The 24454-nt window shown below is 40.9% G+C and overlaps 1 protein-coding gene across 1 annotated transcript in view; it reads right to left on the reverse strand.

The window, feature by feature from the left end:
* Positions 1-10119, reverse strand: part of Cers3 (ceramide synthase 3) — a 64599-nt gene extending 54480 nt beyond the window's left edge. The window contains exons 1-2 of the mRNA XM_027408299.2: positions 9947-10119; positions 944-1058 (exon numbers count right to left, since the gene is read on the reverse strand). Of these exons, the coding sequence (XP_027264100.1) occupies positions 944-1058; positions 9947-10119 (288 nt within the window). The remainder of the gene's footprint in view (positions 1-943; positions 1059-9946) is intronic.
* Between the last annotated feature and the right edge of the window lie 14335 nt (positions 10120-24454).

Genomic DNA, 24454 nt, shown 5'->3' on the forward strand with positions numbered 1-24454 from the left:
CAAAAGAGTCCCAATTGTTCACACATAACCAGTGGATACCAAAGTATTTAGATGGATGACCATGGTCACTTCGGGCACATGGAGACAGAAAACAGGTGGCTGCAGATTTTCATATTGTCCCTGTTGATAAAAGTGGTCACATGCAGCCACACTACACTAGGCTTTATGCTGTGGCAAACTCAGCACACCTCCCTGTGCAAAGACTCCACCAGAGCAATGATATTTGCAGCTGATAAGCACAGCCCAGTTCATCAAATGTGGTTTAAATGGCTTGAAAACTTCCTCCTAAAATGTTGGCAGCACAGTCTTGAATTTTAAAAAGAGAGGTGGTGGTTGTCTGTTTATTCCACAGGAGGGCTGCTTTGGAGGAAGCCTTGTTTTGCCTGCCATTTTAACTATTCGATATAACAAAACTGAGGTGCCTAGACATGACTTTACAACTATGACATACAATGTTCTGTGATGTATAAACTGCACCACCCAAGAGTATGTTGTATTGTGAAAGAATTGTGATACTCTTGAAGAAATTCTATCTCTGGAAAGAAATCAGGACTTCAGCATGTTTCTGGGTATGTCCAAGCCTTGGAAAAAACAAGGGCAAGTGTGAAAAGTGACTTCCTGGACACTTCATGATTATTTTGATAGGACCACAATACCTAGCTTAAATTGTTATCTTTATATAAATCCTCATGTTCACTGCTAGTGTGTGTGATACTACAGCTGAAAGCAATACTTTAACTATTAATGTCAGTGACTTTATAATACGTATTTATATTTTTCTAACATTTGAGGAGTTATACAATCTGTCAGTAGAGCAAAGAAATGCATCTAATGAATCAAATCCTTTGATGGTCAAATGGAAGCTATTTTATTGTATGGACAAAGTAATTAACCCATTAAGAAAGCGGGTCCTTATGTTTACAGGCAAAGAATTTTTACTTACACGTGATGGTTGACTTGTGGAATGCTTGAAAAAATTCTCTAAGATGGCATTTGGCTTAATTTTTTGCACTGTCTTTTGAATGCCAAGTGCATTTGCTAGAGGTGTGGCAACAAACCTACAAAATATGAGAAGAAGGTTTAAGAAGTCAGAAGTTCATGACTGCACCAGAAAACCCAGGCTGTACATTTGGGTGTCCAGGAAAAGCTCAAGCATTTGCTTGCACTGTTCTAGTTTGGACACTGAATGTGCCCAATGAATGATCCACATTGAAAAGCTTAGTCCACTAAGCTTTAGATACTGTTAGGAGGTGTGGTAAACCATCAAGAGGTGGGCCTAGTGGGAAGTCCCGAGGTCATTGCTCTTCCAAGGGGATCATAGGACCTCAGTCTCTCCATTTGCTTTCTATGTCCGGAGATGAGCAGTCTGCCCAATGTCATGCTCCTGCTAAGCTATGGCACCCGACCACAGCCAAAGTGCTAAGGTCACTTGACTTCAAACTGGAACCGACATTTGCTTTACAAATTAATTGCTTTGGGGTATTTTGTTACAGCAATGGAAATTTGACTAAAACATATTGTCAATGGAGCTACTTACAGCCAATTTCTGCTCTTCAAAAGTTCCAAGGACAAAGCTGGGCATGGTGCTAATGACTATACCTCAGCCCTTGGGAGGGTGAAGGAGAAAGATTATAGTGAGTCTGAGGTCAGCCTGGGCTTCACAGTGAGTTCCAGTGTAGCTTAAGCTACAGAGTCTCAAAAGACAGACAAACAAAATGATAGCAACAAAACTCTCAAATCTAAGTCCAATGAGAGCAAATTTTCAGACCTATGCACAGCACAAGCAATACTTTAAGAATGCATGATGTAATACACAGTTTAAAACATTTCATTGTGAATCCAAATACATTTATGTGCAAGAATAGGATGAACTATTGTATTTACAATTTCATTTTAAGACCATCAAGAGTTAAATTAAGTGTTCACTGCTTTCTAAGAAACTGAAAATTTGCTTTCCAAAGTAGCTGTAACATTTCACATTTCTGGCTATTGCATGTCCACGTTTCCAGTTTCTTCAAGACCCCCCCCCCCAGGTGCTTGGCTTTGTCAGCTACAGAAGTCACACTGGGTGGGTAGCTGCTACTACTCACTTCCCACCAGGTTGTTAATGTTGCTAACTTCTGCTCCACCTTGAGTTTCATCTTATTTTCCTGGTTTCTTAAGGTGGAAGAATATTAATCTGAGTTTCCTTCATTTTTATTTTGTTGTTTGTTTGCTTTGTTTTTTGAGACAGGATTTCTCTGTGTATCAGTTCTGGTTGCCTTGGAACTAGCTCTGTAGACCAGGCTGGCCTCCAACTCGCAGAGACCCGCCTGCCTCTGCCTCCCAGGTGCTGGGATTAAAGGCGTGTGCCACCACTGTCCAGTTTCCTTCATTTTTAAATAGAAGGGCTTGATGCTGAAAACTCCTTCCAGCTCTGCTACTTCCACATTCCAGAAGGTTCTAGTATAGTATGCTCTTTTTCATTGAGTTAAAAATATTTCTAGTTTACCTTGTGATACCTTCTTTGACTGTATTAAGAAGTGTGTTGATGTCATTTTCATTTTTTTCTAATCTCCAGTTTCTTTCTGTTACTAGTTTCCAGCTTTCCTTCATGTGTATGGTTGCCACCCCCTCACATTTGCTGAGATTTGTGTTTGGGGCCTGGCACACGGCATGACACAGGGAGTATCCTCTGTGTACAAGAGAAGAACACAGACCTGCTCTTATTGGATGAAGTGTTCTAGAGATGCTTGCTAAGTCTGATGGTTTATGTTTAGCTTTCTTTTCTTTCCAACTTCCTGCCTAGTTATTCTAGCCTTTATAGAAAGCCCTCAACCATTGGGAAGGGATAAGGTAGAGAACCCGCTAGCCTGCAAGAGGCCCTGGGTTCCGGCTTCAGCACTGAAAAACGAAAAACAACAAAAAACTCTTACTGTTGAGTTGCCTATTTCTTCCTTTTAAAATGTCAGTTCTGTTTCATGTACTGGGACTCTATTGCTATACACATCCTTGTTGATAATTATTATATCTTCTAAAAGCATCCTTTATACTAACACTTAGGGTAGATGTAGTTCAGTTTGTCTGAGAAGTGTAGCCACTCCAGCTCTCTCTCGGCTGCTGCCTTAGTGGTTATCACTTCTGTCCTTTTCCTTTCAACGTACAAGCATTACTGAACCTGAAGAGTGTTTCTTGTGTGCCCCATATAGGTAGAGCACGTTTTTCTGTCACTTCTTCCCAGCCATACTTTTTAATTACAGCATTTAATCCATTTACATTCAATCACTAATTAGAAAGGATTTCTACTTGCCATTTGGCTACTTGTTTTTCATGTGTGTGTATAAGTCTTTGTTTCATTAATTTGTTACTATCCTCCTTCATGTTAGATATTTTCTAGTATTCCATTTAAATCCTCCCATCTTTTATTATTTTTAAAATTATTTTCTCAGTGGTTATTCTGGGATTATAGTACACATCTTAATTTATAACATCCTGATTCAAATTAACAGCAAATTGCTTTCAATGGGATATAAAAGTCCATTCTTTCCCCCTTTATATTGTACAAATCAAGTCTTTATATGTTATGTTCTAACAGCACATACTTATTATTATTATTATTTTATGTAAATAAGCAAAGAGTCTAAAAAGCTTTACAAATGAAAATATAGCCATAGTAATTTGGTAGATTTTTAATACCCATAAGTAGTTTAACTTATCAAAACCCTTTACAGTCTTATTTTTTCATTTCAGTCATACCTTTTTAAATTTTACAACCTCTGGTTGGTTCTTTGTCTTGATTTGTAATTTCTATATTTTATTACTGTTGTAACTTGGTTTGGTGAGATATTACCCTCCTGTTTTTCTTTTGTTTTTCAGCATGGTTGCCTCTAATTCTTTGAAAATGCTTCAAATAGCAAATTCTAAATTCTTTGTCCAGTAAGTCAAACACCTGGGGTTCCCTAAAGACACTGTCTTCTGTGTATGTGCCATAATTTCCCAAGTTTTCCATGTCTGCTCGGGTTTTGTTGCATGTTAGGTGGTGACTCAGGTCACCTCCTATCACAGTTTGTTCTGTTCTGTTTGCCCAATTGTGTGTTGAGTCACTTAAAAACCCTAAGCCGTATGTCCTGTCCTGTGTCACTGTGTCGTGTGTGGGTGCTGAAGTCTACAGTATGTCTGGTTACTACCCAGCTAATGACTGGACAAAGGCTTCCTTCAACACCTAGAGCCAACAAGCCTCTCAGGCTGCTGCTGTTCTGTGTCTGTGGTATGAGACAGCACCCACTCGCAGCCAGGCAGCTCTCGAGTCTGCCTTAGTGATCACTGTCTTGTTTACAATGTGCATCAGAGTCATCTGGAGGTGAGGTCTTAGGGACTTCTGGAGTCTTGCCTGGACCCAAACAAACTCTTAAACGTCAAATTGGCCTTCAAGATTTCTAAGAACATGTCAGAGTTTTTCATGGCCCCACCCTTCCAGACGTCTAAATTCTCTGCTTTTCATTTTGAGTTTTTTGCTCCCTCTAATTTTTGAAGCAATTATTATTTCCCCAGGCAGTCAATTACCTTTAATTGTTTCTGATAACCATTCTCCCAGGAAAATACCCTAGAGAAGCATCCACCTTGTTTTTTGAGACAGGGTCTCCTATTGGCCTGGGATTCACTTATTAGGCCAGGTTGGCTGGCCAGCAAGCCCCAGGAGTCTGCCAGTCTTTGCCTCCCCGTCTGGGATTATAAGCATGTGCCACCATCCCAGGCCATGTGACATTTTTATGAGTGAACTCGCATCCTCATGCCAAAGCAGAACCACTGTACTCGCTGACCTATCTCCCCAGCATTCTGCACTGTGGTTTTTAGTTTGCCTTAGTCCAATGATTGATGATATTGATTAGCTTTGCATGTGCTTAGTTTTTATTTGTGAATTTTTGACTCAAATCTTTTGCCTATTTTAAAAATCCACTTATTTACTAGTGAATCATACAGTTTATCTTACATTCTGAATTTAAGTTCTTCATAAGATACATAGTTTATGCACATTTTCTCCCAGTCTGTTGCTTATCCTTTAGTTTGATTTATATCTTTAAAATAATTATTATGGATTTTTCTACATATAAAATAGTTCTTTTTTTCAAATATATAACTCAGTGACTTTCCATTTCTCCTCAAACTTAGCCAAGCAATTAACCTATTTTTCATCTTTCTATCTTAACCTTTTCTGGATATTTACTAAGTGGAACTGGACAATATGCAATTATTCAGATCTGGCTGCTTTCACCAAGCATAATGCTTTGAGGCTCATTTATGTCATAGCATGTGACCGGAAGTCTGCTCCTTTCTCTTGCTGAGTGACAGCCTATGGTGTAGCACACACAGCGTCATTTAAAAGCAAACATCTTAGACCTTTCCCAAGGGAAATGAAAGCACATGTTCAGCCATGTTCCCACACTCAGATGTTCAGGGTTTTTATTCACAGTGACCTAACACCCTAAACAGCATACATTCCTATCAACTAATTCAAATATAAATATTTGTATGATGTATAAATATGTTCAAAGACTAGTCAGCAATAGGGAAACCTTGATACCTGATGCATATGCATCATACATGAAAAAAATCTCAAATGTTTGTTAAATAAAGGAAGTCACACAAAAATGTTACTTACCATCTATAATTCCAATTATAAATAATTCTAGAAAATATAAAGCTATGATTATAGAGAGCAAACTGAGATTGCCAAGGACAGTAAGTAGAATATGATAACCTGCACTGTCCAGGTTGATAGGCATTTCTATCACAATCATGGTGATGGTAGTGTGACTACTTGCATCAAACTTCTAATGAACTGCATGAAATTAAAACCTCAAGAAGGCTGAGTTTTGAAAATGATAGTGTGTAAATCTAGATATGTGGTCCAAGCTGAAGTCCCCAACTACCTGGAAGGCTAAGTGGGTGAATCACTGGAGCTATGTGTTCAACACTCAACTGGACAACAAAGAGACCCCCCCTCCAAGGGTAACTAATGGAAGAAAAAAAGATTCAAATGAGGGGGTGAGAAAATGGCCCATTGGATAAAGCACGTGCCATGCCAAGTGTGAAGACCTAAGTTTAGATCCTCGGAACCCACGTAAATGCCAAGTGAGCATGGTGCCTGCCTTTAATTCCAGTGCACAGAGGCTGAGACATACCATGATCAAAAGCAACTGAGGAGGAAAGGGTTTATTTTAGCTTACAGGTCTATATCATTGATAGACATCAGAGCAGGAGCTCAAACAGGATCTTGAAGCAAAGAAAGAGGCATGCTGCTTGCTGGCTCCCTCCCAGGCTGGTGCTTAGCTAGCTAGCTTCCCTGTATGGCCCAGTACCACCTTCCCAATTAACCACCAAGAAAATCCCCCAGACATGCCCACATGCCATCCCCAGTGAGCAGGTAGGTGAGTGCACATATTTGCACACACACACATGCATCCAAACACATACAAAGGTGCATACTCACACACACATATACATGTAATGAATTCAGTGTAGCTCAGTTAGTAGAGTGCTTGCCTAGCATGTCTCTAATATCAGCTCTTAGGAGGCAGAAGCAGGAGGGTCATAAGTTGAAGGTCATCCTCAGCTAAGGAGTTCAAGGCCAGCCTGTGCTACATGAGCCCCAGTCTCAAAAACACCCCGAACAAAGAAATAAAAAGAGGAGAGGAGGAGGAGAAGAAATTAACAAGTATATGTCCATTTTCTTGCTGTAGCTCTGACAAAGACTGCAACTTCTGCCAGGTTTTGCCCATTCTAGTACTTGGAAAAGTTTCTGTGTTTAATTAAAATCTAGATATTTAGTTATGAATGATCAGAAGATCAGTCCTTGATTTCATTTTTTAAATATGGAAGTTAAGTAAAAGTTTCATAAAATAATGTGATAAAAAGAGTAAGTATTCCAACTTCAAGATGGACTAAAAGTTCCTATGGAGAAAGCCCATGAAGTTCAGAGACATAAAAAGAAAGCAACTTTTGCACCAGATGACCAGAGAGCAAAGCAGACAGATCATAAACAATCTGCTAATTTTTTTTGAAGAAAGGAAGGGGGAGGGAGAATGGGAGGAAAGGAGGGAGGGAAGGAATTAGGTCTTACAGTGTCATACATTTATGCCCCTAGTCTTGTGCATAGTGCCTAATTTTCTGGAGTCACATGAATACAGGAAGATACCATCATCAAACTCTCCGCTCTAAGGTGAAGTTCATGTGAGGCCATTTACATCCATCTGCTCTAGTGAGTTTACAGTGGATCATCTTTTCTCAACTCCTGAAAGTTGGCATATAGATTGATTTCTCAGGACTCTACGGGATAGTGGAAAAGGGGAGAAGTGGGGCGTCTCCTGTGTGTACAACTGAGTAAAAGAAGTGACCCCGTGTTACATCTTCCACCTCTGCCTTTGCCTTGGGCTTCCGGAGCTGCACGCTATACTGTGTGAAACTGTCCATCTCATGTGTTGAATTTTGAGTAGATCTCTTTGAGACCCTACCCTACTTCAAACACATTAAAGAATGTGGAGAAGGCAAACTAACCAGAAACTACCAGTCTTAACTCTAGCACAAACAATAAAAACCCAGAGACAGATATTAGGGTTTAAGATGAAGATCAGAAAAGCAAAACAGCTAGTCACTAGCTCTAACCTCTACCTTAGACTGAAATGGGTGATCCTGTCTCCACGAATCCTCAGACTGCGCTGCTCTCCACCAAACATCAGACTGCCCTGAGACTGCACTGAGCTCCTGTCTTATATTCCTCTCTAGTCCTGGGATTAAAGGCATGTCATCCCAAGTGCTGGGATCAAAGGTGTGAGTTCTGTTTCTCACTGATTTTAGACTGATTCACTCTCATATAGCCCAGGGTGGCCTTGAACTCACAGAGATCCATCTGCCTCTGTCTCCCAAGTGCTGGGATTAAAGTTGTCACCACCACAGCCTGCCTTCTATGACTAACTAGTAGCTTAGCTCTTAACTAGGTGTGTGACTAACTAGTGGCTGACTTATGACTGTCAGGCAAGCTTTATTTGTTAGATTACAAACAAAATATCACTACACTTAACCAAAATAAATTAATAGTCTGACATCATCAAATGTATAAGAACTGTTACGGCAATCCCAAAGTTTTCACATTTGCAGTAAACTTTCTAAACTGTCTTCTGATTGCCAGGATATATTTATTTACTCTCTTCCACTATCAGAATAATTGTACTGAAAGATTCAAAAATAACCAGAAAACCAGAAAAAAAAAAAAACAAAACTCAAGCTAACACCCTGAAACCTGATGTCATGGCATGTTTGTTTGAGTACCATCAAGAGCCTGAGGTCATTAACCTCCTGTTTTCTCACCTGTGGACTACTTATGGTTTTTACACCTCTAAACTATAAGTGATCATCAAATTTAAGGAATAGTCAATACTTTCTTTAGGGTATAAGGAGTTTAATTTATAACAAAAGATGTAGAATCCCAAGGAAAATATAAACTTCTATCGTAATTAATGAAGTATGTCTCTCTCTGCCATGTTAAATACTCTCTTTATCACACAGAAAGAAATATGTTTCTGTAATATTACAGACTAGAGGTAACTAAGGATGAGTTGTTGGGAGTTAACATAATAAGGAGCTAGAAGATAATGATTACACTTAGTTCCTTGAGGAAGCAAGAATGGCCCCAGGAATTAAAAGAGGGGATTTCTTCCTCACTGTTATTAGCCAGGTGAGACATAGACATGGAGACTTGGTCCTCCACAGCTGTGATGCTCTGGGAACCAAAAGAATATTCTGTGTCACTGCCCTGATCAGACTGGAAACAACAGCTGCCCACTGAAAAACAGGATATCTGCAATGGGGATAAGTAAAGGACCTAGATGCCAAACTCAATGGTCATCAATATGATTCAAAACTAGTGAATAGTTCCGGGAAGTAAAGTGTCATTTGTTCATTTGGATGTTCAAGGGAAATTTTCATTTTCCTTATGCATTATTTGGAAAATCAAACTATGTCTGTAAAAAGTATGATCAACTGTTAAAGGGAAGGACAGGAGCTAGATGGATGGCTCAGTAGTTAAGAGTACTTGCTGCTCTTCCACAGAACCCAAATTCAGTTCCCAGCACCTACATAGTGCAGGTCACAGGTATCTATAAATCCAGCTCCAATGCAGGCACCAAGACACATGTGTTGTAAACATGAACAAATAAATAAACATAACCATTTTTAAGGGAGGGAAAGGGTATCATAAACATGTGTACACAAATAAAAAGAAGTATTTTTAAGGGAAGGATGTTTTCCAATGCACTCCAATACAGTTTAGTGACAGGCCAGGGTCTCTTCCCAATAGCGACAGTGTATTTTTAACCAAGTGAAGCTACTGTTTGTACAGAAAAAAAAGCTTGCCATTTTCTCAGAAAGCAAATTAATGTTGTTCTAATTTCCTTATACTTGGGAAGAAAGGACAGCTATACAACTCCAAATTAAGCTATGTGATGCAGGAAGGAACACATTATTTGGTTTCCTCCTTAATGAGACACTTCCGGTATTTTCCAGGTAGTCATTTGTAAAATGACAGCTCATCTTCAAGGAATAGATCTTTCTAGCACTGTCCCTCCAGAAATTTGCTATTAGTAGTGCTAATTGTACAAAACAATGCAATGCAATTCACTGTTACATTCCCATATATGCCTATACCATGCATTCATTCATCATGGCCATCTACCCTCACTAACCCTATCTTAATCTTGTTTTATTTTTACTGTAAATTAAAGCACCCAATGGTATTCACACCTATAATTCTTCGGCTTGCAAATAATGTTTGTGTACACTGTATTGCACAGGTTCCATCCGAATCTGCAGCCTCCAAACAAGGCACTCATTAAGGACTATATCTTAGACTTGGCCATGATATATTCAGCAAAGAAGGGGTCAGGGGGAGGGGAGAAACATAAGTACCACTTACTTTTCAAAGAAGTATCTGACGATCATCAAGAGAAGGGCATATGGAATCGTTATGTACAAATGGGAAGCTTTAACAAAGATGAGCCCATCATGGTCTTCGAGATCTGACCACTTTATTGTTGGAGGAAGCCAGATTCTTTCCGACCAGAACCATTCTTTAAATGTCTGGAACATTCTAGACAAATGAAGAAAGGAACACATTAGACTTGTCAAATCAGCACTTAGAACTGCGATAATGTTGAGTGCTGTCCTTGAAAACACCTAAAGCAGGAATCTGAAATTAACAAAGGGAGTATCCTGGCTTACATAGTCCTCCACTGAGTTTAACAAGAAAAACTCATCCAGAGTCCCAGAAGTGCTTAGACTAAGGAATTTTCACACACTCTTCTTCATATTTCAGGAAGCATGCACATGGATGTTGCAGGTATTTATTTTCCTTTTATATCACTCATGACATAAAAATTATTCAATAGGCTTTACAACTTTATAGTATCAAAAGTCAACCCTCTGAGAGCTCCAATGTGTGTATAAAACTTCACTAGTACTCTAAGACATTTCCTTGGAGATAAGGGACAGGAGTTCAAATGAGGTCATGTCAGTAATCTTTCTATTTTTATTTTTATTTGGTGGTAGTAGGGATTGGACTGAGAAGTTCACTCACGTTAGCAAGGGTTCTATAGTGATATTCATCCTCAAACTTCAATCATGTTAGCATGGACTCTACAGTAAGATACATCCTTAGTCCCCTTTTTACTACTGAAGCAAGTTCTTACTAAGTTGCCTAGACTAGCCTTGTTCTCATTTTGTAGCCCAGACAGGCCTTGAACCTACGATCCTCCTGCTTCAGTTTCCTAATAGCTAGGATTACAAATCCTTGTCCTCGGGCATGGCTCCGAGTTAATGATTATATTTATGGAGACTCTATTATTTGTGAAGCACTGGACTAGATGCTGTGTACACAGCAGTTAATAGACAAGACTCTCATCTTGAGAACCAAATAGCCTTAGGTAAGGTAAACCTGACTAAAACAAGTAACTTGGATAAACACTGTCCAACTCCAAATGTTAGTTTTGTTTTATCTTATTCTTATATTATTATCCCTTAGAAGCCTGTTTTCCTTCTAATGAGAGACAGAAAGGGAGTGGATCCAGATGAGAAGGGAGGTGGGGAGAAATATGGGGGCATAATAAGAATATATTGTGTGAGTCTATTTTCAACAAAAGGGGAAAAAAAGGAAGTAACCTAACTAGAAGAGGGGGGAAAGCCTACAAGGTGATGGGAGGCAAGGATGGGCACTGGGCCCAGCAAGGATAGGTCCTGGAAAGATGACTGGGCAGCAAATTGAGTGAACTGGGGAAGGTGGAAGAGTGGGAGATGAAACTGATCAACAGCAAACAGTCCTGAAAAGCAACTTGGATTCTATTGCTTCCCTTTGCTGTTCCAATAACCAACTCAGAGACATCTATGAGCACAGAGTGCATGCATCCCTCTCCATCAGCGAGTGGCAGCTTTGCAGCCCTGTACACCTGCTGGGCAACCTCTCACCCAACTCAAGTCTGAAATTATTATGGGTTCAACCCCAAATCTAGTGTCCCCTCTCCCAGGTCAGATGTTAACCTCAAACTCCAGGTTGTTTAAGTTGTGCTTTTGACAACTGGCTACACATCTGGGGGGCCACAACACCCCCTTTAAGTATGTTTAATTTGTGAGAGTGGCCCACCAGACTCAGGAAACAGGGACTTACATAGGCTTATTATCAATGGTGCAGAAGAAGAGATGCATAGGGCAATGCATGTAGGAAGGGCAATGAGCGTCTATGCTTTCTCCAGGTCCACCATTCTCCAGGAACCTCCACATGCTGAGCTACCTGAAGCTCTTGGAACCCTGTCCTCTGTTCTTATTGAAACTTCACAGTGTAAACATGATTAAGCCATTTGGCTTCAGGAGAAGAACTCAACCCTGAGCACCTTGGCCCTCCCCAGAAGTTGAAGGGCATGACTGATGACACAAACCCTTGAATCATGCCTTGGTCTTTCTTGGGCCCTGCCTAGTGCATCACCTTTGAGTCAACTCATTAGCATAGATGAGCACACTGCCATTTCAGAGATTTCAACACTTTCCTGTTTCCCAGGAAGTGTGCACTCCATGGCATGTTTTAACCTCACCATTGAGGCTGTGGCTGTTTTGATCCTAGAATTCTGAAGCTGGGACTGTTTGGATTTTTCTCTGTGAATATTCAGCCATGGGTCACACTGTCCTTAGATTTCACAACCTTGTGCCTAGTGTTAAGAGAAATGTCCTTCCAAAGGGGCACCAACCCAGTCAGAACCACACCTTCACATCTATGCCCTTGGAGAAAAGTGACTTTGTTTATGGATCATTCCACTATACTTTGTAACTTGAGCTGCCAAATCATGCAAATATGGTCGAATATTTATTTCCACCAATACCTACACATTTTCTGTTGGGCTTGAGGGCTGCAAAGAAGAAAGGGATGAAGAAGTGATGCTAGACTTAAGGAGATTACAACCCAGTCAGAGTTAATGTGGTCTGGACCAGGGAAGGGTAGTGACAATTGATAAAACAGCTGGGGTGCAGGTGGGGTGAACAATGTCAACAACCTGTTTGGTGAAGTAACTGAGTCAAGCTTGCTTGCTCTGTCATCTGACAACATTTCCTATAGAGGAAATCAAGAGAGAGGTGGCGGGCTGAGGATGCAGCTCACTGGTAGAGCACTTTCTTCCTCTCTCTCTCTCTCTCTCTCTCTCTCTCTCTCTCTTCTCTCTCTCTCTCTCACACACACACACACACACACACACACACACACACACACACACACACACACACACACACGAGAGGCTCTGGCCTAGGATTGACCCAAGCGCTCCTCCCCCACCACCCAGGACAAATCTGCTCACCTTTTTACAGCTAGGCTCAGCTCAGAACAAGGATAAACATGAACATTTGAGTCCACCTCCAATTCTTAACAGATTTTGGAGATCAACCCAGGCTAAAACCTTTTATCAGGCCTGAGATCATCATCCAAATCAGAGCTAGTCATGGATATAAAGACAACCATATATCTTGAGAAGTTTGCCTTGGCAGATTTATGGCATTATTGATTCTGATAGTAATTAAAATACCAGGATTGGGAGCAAATAGCAATGCAGTAAGTTAGTGTTTTTTCCTAATATTGTTTAATAATCACTACATAAAATAAGTTGCTCACTCCCAAAACACAACTCAAAGCAACACAGATTTTTCTGTCTTGGGAGAAATACACATCTTCTAGCAGCTTATAAGTTACACAGGAGTCAATCCTTGCAATGACTTCAGGGCTGCTGAAAACAATATTAACTCTAATGCCCAAACACAAAATGAAGACAGCCAACAAAAGAAACAACTTAATAAAAGACAGAAAGGGTACAGAAGAAAACAGACCCTGAAAAAAGCAGCTCAGACTTTGAAACGAAACTAAATCAATCCATACTATGAACTCTTTACTTGGGCATTGCTATCAAACACCAATGACTGCAGATTCAGGGTTCTTAGAGCCCTTTTTTCATACCAAAGATAAGAAGAAGTCAAAATGAATAACAGATCTAAATGTAGGAGTCAGAGTTATGCAACTCTTAGAATAAAATATTAGAGTGAATCTTGGTGACCTTGTCTCAAGCTAGGCCTTCATAGATGGCACCCAAAGCATAAACAACAAGAGAAAAAGATAGATCAGAATTAGAGTCTTCGGTGCACCAGTGAATACCACCAAGAACGCCAGTAAAGAACCTACAGAACAGAGGGAAGTGTCTGAAAAAAGTGTGTCTAATAAGGGTGTCTTAGTCAGGGTTTGTATGGCTGTGACAAAACCCCATGACCAAAGAGCAAGCTGGGGAGGAAAGGGTTTTCTTGGCTTACACGTCAGCATTGCTGTTCATCACTAAAGGAATCAGCATAGAACTCAAACAGGGCAGGATCCTGAAGGCAGAGACATAGAGGGGAGCTGCTTACTGACTTACTTCCTATGGCTTGTTCAGCCCACCTTCTTATAGAAACCAGGACCACCAGCCCAGGGATGACACCACTCACCATAGGCTGGGCCCTCCTGAATTGATCACTAAATAAGAAAATGCCCTACAGCTGGATCTCATGAATGCATTTCCTCAAAAGAGGCTCCTTCCTCTGATGTCTCTAGCTTGTGTCAAGTTGACACACAAAACCAGCCAGTACAAAGGGACTATGTTTCAAATATACAAAGAACCCTTACTACCCACTATAACAAGACAAATGGCCCATCTTTGTAAAGTATTTGAGTAAACATTTCACCTGAGACATGCACGTGGCCAATAAGCACAAGAAGGGGTGCTCAACATTATTGGCTGTGAAAGAGACAAACTCAAAGGGCCACTCCACAGCACTGAGGGTTATGATGGAGCCTAACAAACTCTGATTGAGAGATCAGAGCCCCCAGGCACTGCTCCTGAGCATGCTGGAAGGGGGTGCTGCTGGGGAAGACAATCTTTAAAATGTCAGAGAGTGCACACAATCTGCCAGGCACTCCTAGATAGCAAGAACATTGAAAGGATTTGTGTTCCTTGACTCTTGAAGACTTATCTTAGGCAAAAGGCCAGACACAAATGGCATGGACTATATGAGCTCATGGATATGAAACATTCAGATCAAACAGCTCCATAGAGACAGAAAGGAAGCTAGAGATGCCTTGGGGTGAGGGGTGGTGGTGTTACTGGCTTGAGGGGATGGGAAGTGACTTCTGAGGGAGAGATTATGGCATTTCTTTAGGAGTAATAAAATATTCAAAAACTGCGCTACTACTACACAGCAGAGAATATACTAAAAAAACATTTAAGTATACATTTTAGTTGTGTAGTATGTAAAATATACATCAAAATAAGAGAGAGAGAGAGAGAGAGAGAGAGAGAGAGAGAGAGAGAGAGAGAGATACCTCAGGCAGGAGGATTTTGAGTGCAAGGCCAATTTAAACTGTATAGCCAGAGCTTGTAATAAAACAACATTAAACAAAACAAACTCTCCTGAAGAAGTGTCTCCCTCAGATGACAGCCCCTGAAGTATAAAGCTGGCCACTAGATCTCCACATGCTAATATGTAGCTCCAGGCATGGGCCTTCATAATTCAGTTTCTTTCCAGCTAACCTTTCCATCGTTTTGTTTTCTCTCAAGGTGTGTGTGTGTGTGGGGGGGTCTACTTCTGATCCTCCAAATTACTGAGCCATTTCAGGCTTTTAGCTGAAAAGAAGTCACATTCTCTTGGGAAGGCCCTTAAAGATAGAACATGCTCTGGCTGTAAACACAATTCTGGCAACTTTCAGAGTAACAGAGTCACATCTCTCTGACCCTAGTGCCCTGGGCAGGTCACCTTGGAGGTAAGTCCTCAGCCCCCACAGAAAACATGAAAAGTCACTACCATCTATGCCAGTAACACTGTCAAAATGGGAGCCAGTGGCCACCTCTGTTCATTATCATCAGGATGCATGCCGGTATCCTCCATCTGATGCTCCTTGGAATGTCTAGGCCTGCAGCAGCCAGTGCTATCCTCCAGTGTCACTCTGAATAGGCTGCTGCAGCACAGAAAATGCAGTTGCAATTTCTCAGTCCCATGGCCTGCCTCATTTCCTGGTTCCACTGTCATCCAAATCAGGTTCCTTCATCTCTAATAATGTCTTTTGTGTAAGACATGGAGAAACAGGTAAATCCTCTTTTCTATGGCCAAGATCCCAGAACAACCTGGCAGCATCATCCATGTCCTCCTTTAGTAGAACTGGGAGCTCCAATTTGGCTGTGAGCCTTAAATTTGGAGCCTGAAGTAGAGATTTTCCCCAAACACTATACGAAGAAGCAAGAACTCCCCTGCATAACTGAGGGAGACAGGCCAGATAGTGTTTGTCAAGTTTACGATATCATCATGCTGACAGGGGCTCCTGATGGTCCTTTCTCCCTCTTTCTTCCTCCTCTTTGCTCCTGTTTTGTCTGTCTCTAATCTGATAGTGGTTATCATGACCACTACCTAAGGTTTGAGTCTTTTGTTTGTGTATTTTGTTCAGTGTAAAAGAGGTTGCTGGATCCTGACACACCATTTTATAAAAATCCTTGGTAATGACTTGACGTATTGCCTATACAAGGAGAACAATGAAGACTTTGCACTGGGTAATTGCTACAATAGTTCAGTGATATGTAAATGGAAAGGACAGCAACAAACTATTGAAATGGGAAAACATCCATATTTAAACCTTCCTACAATACTGCTCTAAAAGAAAGACAGGGCTGTCAAGGTGGCTCAGCCGGTGAAGGCTCCTGCCACACAATCACGGTGACCTGAGTTCAATCCCTGGAAACCATATAAAAATGAAGAGAGAAAATCAACTCCATGAAATTGTCCTCTCACTTCCACACATGTGTTATGCCATACATCCACATAAGTCACAGTGAAGAAAAACTCAAGAGAAAGAGAGACAGTCTAAAAGAGGGAATGAGAGAGGAAGGGAGGGAAGAAGACCTTTACAAAATCACAACAGTGGTTCTGTAACTCAGGGCTCCTGACTGTGATCTATTGACTTTTTAGTGCTTCTGAAAAGCCCACTGACTCCCACATTAAAGCCTTAAACTCAGCTTAACTCTAGACTTTCTAGAGTTAAAAAAAAAAAAAGCCTGTTACAACACAGTCCTGTCTACTCCAGGATTTTCAGACATAGAGGCAAGACTATGGCTTAAGCTCAGGAGTTCAAGGTCAGCCTGGGCAACACAGACAGACCCTGCCTCAAGATACAAAGCCAAATGAATAAACCCAGTGGACAGTTCTTCAGCATGTCTGTCTCTGATTCTCCCGGAAGCATGTACATGTATTTACTACTTGGTCACTCCAAGTTCCTCTTTGCCTGGGCAACCAGCTAGGTTATGGCCAGACAGGTTGTCTAGGAAGAGAATGTTAGCTGACCAGCAAGGATATGTCTACTGTCTACACAGAGCTGCCCTTGTACAGACTGTGAGCTACTGATTGAACTAGAATGTATTTTTGAACAAGAGGAGCAATAATATAGACAAAATTATATTTAGCTCAATTATCTACTAGCAACTTAAGTCTTATTAACTGCAAAACAATCCTTACAATTTGAGTCTAGAGTCGGGTAAACGTGTCTGTCTACATTACTGATGTGTGTTTTCTTTAGAACTAACTCTACACACTCAGCCCCAAGGAACTGGTTATACCTTTAAGATAAAGCACAAAGGAAATCATTACCAGCTCTTTGCTTCCTGTGAACAATACTGAGAGGAGCCACTGTAGATTCTAACTCTCAAAGCACTGGAAGTCATGGCTGCTGCAAGCAAACAAGTAAGACCGTGCATATGACAGACACAAACACTTAACCCTGAAAGATACTTACTGTGACTGTTAATGTGCATGTTGGGCACACACACAACACAGCAAACACACGCACAACATTGCATATACATACACAACACAACACACACACACAACACAGCATACACACACACACAACATGGCATATATACACACACATGCACACACACAATACCAACAATAAAAAGCCACGACTGTTAACTCCTTGAGTTTATAGCTATTGGAGAACAGAAAAGTATAAAAAAAACAGGAGGAGGTGGGACCTCCCATACTTCCTATACAGAAGCAAGTAACTTGCAGGAAGGAAAAACAAAACAAATAGTTTTAGAGATTTCAAGAGCCAAAAAAAATTACAGAATATATATGATGAAAATGTGGTACCTCCTAAAGATGTCCTTAATGGGTTCTGGAATGTCCCCAAGTATGCATTCATTTCATCTCTTAGTCCCAAACTTTCATTCCCAGCCTAAGTTACCTGGGCATGTGACTGCAAGTCAGATGACAGCTTAAAGTTGTTCCCATAAATCCCAAAGCTTAATGTCCCACAAGCCAGCTACCACTTTCTGTAAGGGACATTCTATATGAATCACTACTAATCACATGACAACACACTGAAATGTCAGTTAGTACCTGGAGTCTGTGTGGGGTCAAGTTCTTTTCCAAGAGAGAGTGGTTCTCCAGTGTTCTCTCAGGCTGTGTCAAATAACCTCATAAAACATCTGGGAATACTCAGCTTCTTAGAAAGGCTTTGGCATTATTCACATCTGCCTCTGTGTGCAGAAAGACTACCTGGGCAAGGCTCCACTAGAGTTCTTTTGCCACAATGACTCTAGCCTATCAGGAGCCCCACTTTTCCCACCTGAGGCTCCTGGAGCTAAGATGCCTGTATGATTTCCCTGGATGATGTGAGCTTTGCTTACTTCTCTGGTGTCCCTGTGCCTGTCCTCCACACACTCTGGATCCTGTGCAGTGAGTGGGTCTGTTCTCTCGTCCTTGAGTGAAAGGACAAGTCTTTGTAGCTATGGAACACATGCATTCCTTCTACCTAGAATGTTCTTCCACTCATCTGGTCTATCACATCTCCCTTATGTTTCTAGAAGATCTCCATCCAAAACTTCCAGGACCCCTGTGCCTTGCTGGCCCAAAGCTAGATAAAGAAAGGACTCCTTTGAGGTGCTGTGATAAGTCATAAATAGTATATTGCCACAATTCCTCTTTTTTGTCCAATACAAAAAGGAAAACTACAACTAACATAAGAAAAACTATATACAATAAGTATATACAATATATACAGGCAATAATTACATAAACAATGCTTAGTCCATTTGCATTTAACAAACTTGGAGAAAATACTCCCTTATCTATCCTATCTTGGTGAGTTCAAAGTCTTGTACCTAATTTACTTTCTATTCTAAATTGCATTATCAAATTAAAATTTAAAGTCTCTTAACCTTTTACACTTTACATTTCTTTAGTGAGATTCCTTTCTGAGTCTGGTAAACAAGGAAAACCATAAGTATGACTATGTAGTCTTGAACACCCTTGTTGCCTGCTTCCCTCAACCCACAACCCTTGTTAAATTTGTAACTGCTTATTTGTACACTGATCTGATTTTGAGTCTAATTGCCTTCCTATGTCCCAAGACCCACAGGAGCAGAGGTTACTCTCTAGCTGTCCACAGAAGCACCCAGAACTTTGCACACAGCTAGAAAATGACCAAGGGGGAGCGACCAATCTTGGGACTTCAGAGTCAGTGGAACGGCAGCCTGGTTTTGACAGTACACCAGCCAAGAGACTCTGGACAATTGATCTTAGGTTTCCCATCTAGGGAATGCAAGTGGAACTGCACCTCTCTGTAGGGTTGTGAGAATGAGTCAATGGACAGATAAATACTTGCAACTGCTGTTACAGGTTCTGTGAACTGATAAACTGTAGTCAGTTATTGTACTAGCTGGTTTTGTGTGAACTTGACCCAAGCTGGAGTCATCAGAGAGGAAGGAGCCTCAATTGAGGAAATGCCTCCATGAGATCCAGCTGTGAGGCATTTTCTCAATTAGTGATTGATGGGGAAGAGCCCAGCCCATTGAGGGTGGTACCATAAGAAAGCAGGCTGAGCAAGCCAGGGACATAAGCCAGTAAGCAGCTCCTGCCCTGTTTTGAGTTCCTGTCCTGACTTCCTTCAATAATGAATAGCAATACGGAAGTGTAAGCCAAATAAACCCCTTTCTCCCAACTTGGTTTTTGGTCATGGTGTTTCATCTCAGCAATGGAATCTTAACTAAAACAGTTATCAAATGCCATAAAGCTGTCCTGGGAACAACAGGAACTAAGTGAACTTCCACATCCTAAAAGTTTATAATTGGTATCTATTAAATTAGAAATTATTTAAAATAATATTTGGTGCTAACTTTCATACAGTAAAACTCTTATATTTATATGTTAGTGGTGAAACATAAATTATACCACCCTTGTGGAAATTAAATAATTTTACACCTCTTAATGTTGAAGCCTTGCCTAGGAATATACATAAAAATGGATTGAATTTTTTTCTTTTGTCTTTTTATTTTTCCCCTACTGTGGGTGAAACCAATAGCCTTGTGCATACTAAGAAGTTTTATGCAGTTGAAATCCACACCCAGCTCCATAATTTTTCTTTAAAAAAAAAAAACTATAGTTATAAATAACTTCAGTGTTAGTAATATTAGGAAAAAGTATTTAGTTGGCAAGATGGCGCAGATGATAAAAGTGCTTGCTGTGTAAGTCTAATTTTCCTGACCACACACACACACACACACACACACACACACACACACACACACACACACTTTTTTTAAAAACAAAATTGAAAATGAATTACATTTTGTGTGTGTGTGTGTGTGTGTGTGTGTGTGTGTGTGTGTGTGTGTGTGTGTGTGTGTGTGCTTGTGCCACTGTGCATGTGTGGAGCCCAGAGGATGTCCTTCAAAACAAGAGTCTCTCTTCCCACCACAAGAATTCTGGGGGTCAAGCGCAGGTCCTCAGGCTTATATGGTGAGTACCTTTACCCACTGAATCAATGTAAAATGTCTCCATTTGGAATGTTAGCTCTGAGGAACAATATGTAGTCAATATTTAAAATTATTAAATTTATCAACATAAAATGTTTATAGAATATAAAATAGCACACACATTCAAAGTCATATCTCTATGTTCTTATAATGGCATATGATCTCACTGTGTTCTATTATTTTGTACCTTTACATATATGTGTGTAAAGATAAAAACAAAACATATAAGAAAAATACTGACATCCTACAATTCTTGGTGATTTAAAAGTTTAAATTTTATTGCTGTGGGCTTAATGTCAGGATTGTTTTTAATTGGTTTATTGAAGGGTTCAAATCAAATACTCTTGTTTTATTGCCTCATCTGAAGAACCTGGCAGCTGGTATTTTCCTAAGCATCCAGTTCCCTGACTAATAGGGGATGCTAAGAGCATCCATCTCACATTAATATTTTCATAAGATGCTAACTTTTCAAGTAAATGTTCCATTTGCAAAAACCAATGGTTGACTCGAATAAGCCACATTGGTTACCTATGTAAAAATATATCGCATCCCTTTTACACACAGAGTTAATGACCACTGTGTTTTCTAACAAGATTCTAACAAGAGACAAACTAAAGTATGTTTCCTTACTCATCTGGATGACAGCCTCCTGGGATCTCCCTACAAACCAAAGATGGAAGTCCTAACAAAAAGACCTGACGTTCCAGTGGGTGGTTTTCCCAAACAGTCCTCCTGAAGGCCTTCCTCCTGTCTACTTGGACACTCTGGGTCATCCCTGCCCTGTCATTAACTGGCCAGATAACAGGACAGCGCACTCAGGGCTGAGGGAGATAAGTGAGCCGTACCCTGATAACAGGAATAGAGATCTGCAGAAAACAGGCATCAAGCAACCAGATGTGGGCAAAGCCACATTCCAGAACAGAGCAGTCTGAGGAGGATATAGACATTACAGTTCAAAGAAAAGATGAGCAGAGTGACTGAGAAAGTTCTGCTGGGCCAGCAATTCTGCTTTTGGAGGTAGAGCTTCATTAACACCTCTTCTTGTCGTCTCTTCTGTTAAGTCAGAGAGACTAAAATGTAAATTAGTACCTGGCAGCCAGACGGTGGTGTCATGTCAGCATTTTCTTTCCCACACTTTGTCCCTCTCTAGCAGGTCCTCCCTTGCCTAGTGAGTCATATCTACCTTGCAAACCATCCTGTTATTAGTCCCTGCCACAAGAGAGTGGGTCAGGCAATGCAAGGGAACCAGGAACCTGCTGCCCCTGACTAACAAAGACCAAAGGTGAGTCACCTGGCTCTGCATCAGTTTTCCAAGCTGAGAGGCTCCAGATCTATTTCATGTCTTGTCCTCAAAGATGGCTGTGTCCTGCTCATGGTTGTTTCCCATCTCTGTTTTAGCTACAAAGGGACTCAGGCAGTAAGGCTACTATACAAAAGGCAGTTGGTAATTTTTGGACAACATGAAAAGTGGAAAATAAGCCAACAAGAATGAAAATGTGTTTGCCACACCACCTCAAACAATTCACTGTCTTTCTTTAATAGAGCCTACAAATTAAAGAGATTTAAATTCTAAAAATGGACTTCCCCCACCCTAGGGGAAATATAGTTTGAAGCCAGGCCTGTCATTGAATAACTGAATAAACTTGGGCAGCCCCATCTCTTTGGACTCTATTTGCTCAACTGCTAAATGGGGTTAATTCTATTATTTCCAAGACCTTGTGCAGGCTTAAGGGTGATTAGCTATGCAGACACTGAAGTGCTGGATGAATTTTACCTGTGATGACAGCCAACTGTTCTAACACACTGGGTATGAGAATGAATGTGCTGTAAGTTCCGTTAAATACTAAGATTAGACATAAGTTTAGCAAGATTCTCACGGAGAATGATGGGGATCCCCCCAACCCCTATCATATTCTCCATATCTCCCAGGCTAAGAATGGATGGCTGATTTTTACATTCTTCTTACAGTAAGAGAAGCCTATATAATGGGTACCAGCTGTGTTAAGCAAACAATCTGTGCTCAAGTCCTGGAGATACTGCATATGGCAGTGTAATGAAGTTTCAATCATTCTGATCAGTGAATTTATGGGGCATAGTTACCTAGACTTCTCCACCCCAGCACACTGGAGTAGATTTGTCAGGACAGGGCAAATAGGAACCCAGTAGCATATAAGGAACATATGTGGGAACTTGACTGCCACCTTTACCTCTTCCTAGCTACACTACCTATCACAAGTGACATTTCCTAAACTTGGATTATTAATCTGTAAGATATGTACAATTGTGTCTATTTTGTAAGATGTGTGTCAAGACTAAACAAGGCCACTGATTTACGTCACTTTAGTGTAATGCCTATCATGTTCAGTGGTAGTGCCTGATTGATGTACTAAGTGCCCTATAAACTCAACAAAGATACTGTGGCCTGTCCAATGGCCCAAAGGCCAGCCATTATCTATCTCCAGCCTGGGGGAGTAGAGTAACCATGCCAGTGTTTAGGTCAATCAGAGCAGGTGTTGCTAGGGGACAACTTTTTGAATGACTTGACAGTAACATGCTGTCAGTGACAAGAAGACTTTTTATATCATGGGAATTGTCTTGGGTAGTGTCACCAAACACATCATTTTATACAAGAGAAAAGGAACTAGGGGAGGATGTGTAGCACACCTTGATCAAGCAGGAAGTAGAAGCCTATGTTGTCAGATGCTGTTCTGTGTAGGAAGCTAAGTCACTTTCAGGGACTGGATTACTAAGACAGTCTGATGAAGAAAGTCCCCGGTAATACTGTAAATATGGGCTTGTGCAATGCTTACAGGCAGAGTTTCCTGCTATACACCCTGCTGTCCCTACAGAGTGAAGGGTGGCCGCTTGGGAAGAACAAGAGGGCAGCCACTAGTTATCTCTGTGTGAGAGTGATGTGGTAGGTGAGAATCCAAGGGGGAGGGCAGGAAAAAGAGAAGTGGGGGGGCCGATACACAGTTTCAACTGCTTTCCTTCTGGTCCTTTGGTCATAATAAAATTAGAAAATGAAAAACATGATTTTCTTTTGACCCCAATCTCTGGCATTGGGCCAAGGGGCTGGGCTTCTGCTGGGACAGCCATTGTTCTCTCCTCTGACAGGTGAGGACCTGCCATTTACTTCTCTCCTTTGGCCAGGCAGCCGCCTGACTCTATCAGTGGCCCCAACCATTGGGATTTATTTGCTAAGTGAAAATAAGAAGGCGTGGCTGGAAAGAGGTCCTCTTCCTGGCCTAGTTTTAATGCAAGAATTCACTTTAGGAAGAGAAAAGTGTAGTGCTCAGATTTAAAGAAGGTATAGGCAAGAAGGGGCAGAATGTAAGTGTTAGGGTGATCTAAAAAGCCTGAAATACAGCTGATGTGTTTCCTGGCTCAGTACTCTTTGGCAAGGTCTAATCCATTGCTTTAAATTTAGAGAGACTTTGCTTACAAAGGTGCAAGGAAAACAACAACAAAACCCTGGGCATTTTGTTTAAAAACAACCTATTACTTAAGAAATAAACATTTCCAGATTGCCAAAAATTCTAAGCATACTCTTATTTTTAAAAGGGGAGCCTTAAATTTTATCAACATACATTTATATAATTTCTGTTTCATCTCTCTGTGGTCTGCCTACTAAACGAAAATCAGCTGGTACTAATGGAGATGATGCTGAGCTAACGAAGAAAATTCCCCGATCAGCATATCCTGTATTTTACCAAGGCTGGGGGCAGGCAACACGCTGCTGTGATCTTCTCCTTACCCTTCATCAACACAGACTTAGAGTCTAGAGGTTCCTATGTTTTCTTCCCAAAGTTAATTTTGGACTGAAGGTAGCTTATATGTATCATGTGTGCTTAGCATGTGCAAGGGCCTTGGTTCCACCCCTGGAATTCAAACAAATAAACTAAACTAAAAGTGCTCTTTAAGTGAATACTTGGGACTTGAGAAGCAGCCCAATGTCAAAGAGCACCCACACTCACAGAGGACTGTAATTCCGTTCCTAGCACCCACAGCAGGCAGCTCACAACCACCTGCAAGGGATCCAGCACTCTTTTCTTGATGGGCACCTGCAC

Source organism: Cricetulus griseus, chromosome 3 (genome assembly GCF_003668045.3).
Source record: "Cricetulus griseus strain 17A/GY chromosome 3, alternate assembly CriGri-PICRH-1.0, whole genome shotgun sequence".
Classification (NCBI taxonomy): Eukaryota; Metazoa; Chordata; class Mammalia; order Rodentia; family Cricetidae; genus Cricetulus; species Cricetulus griseus.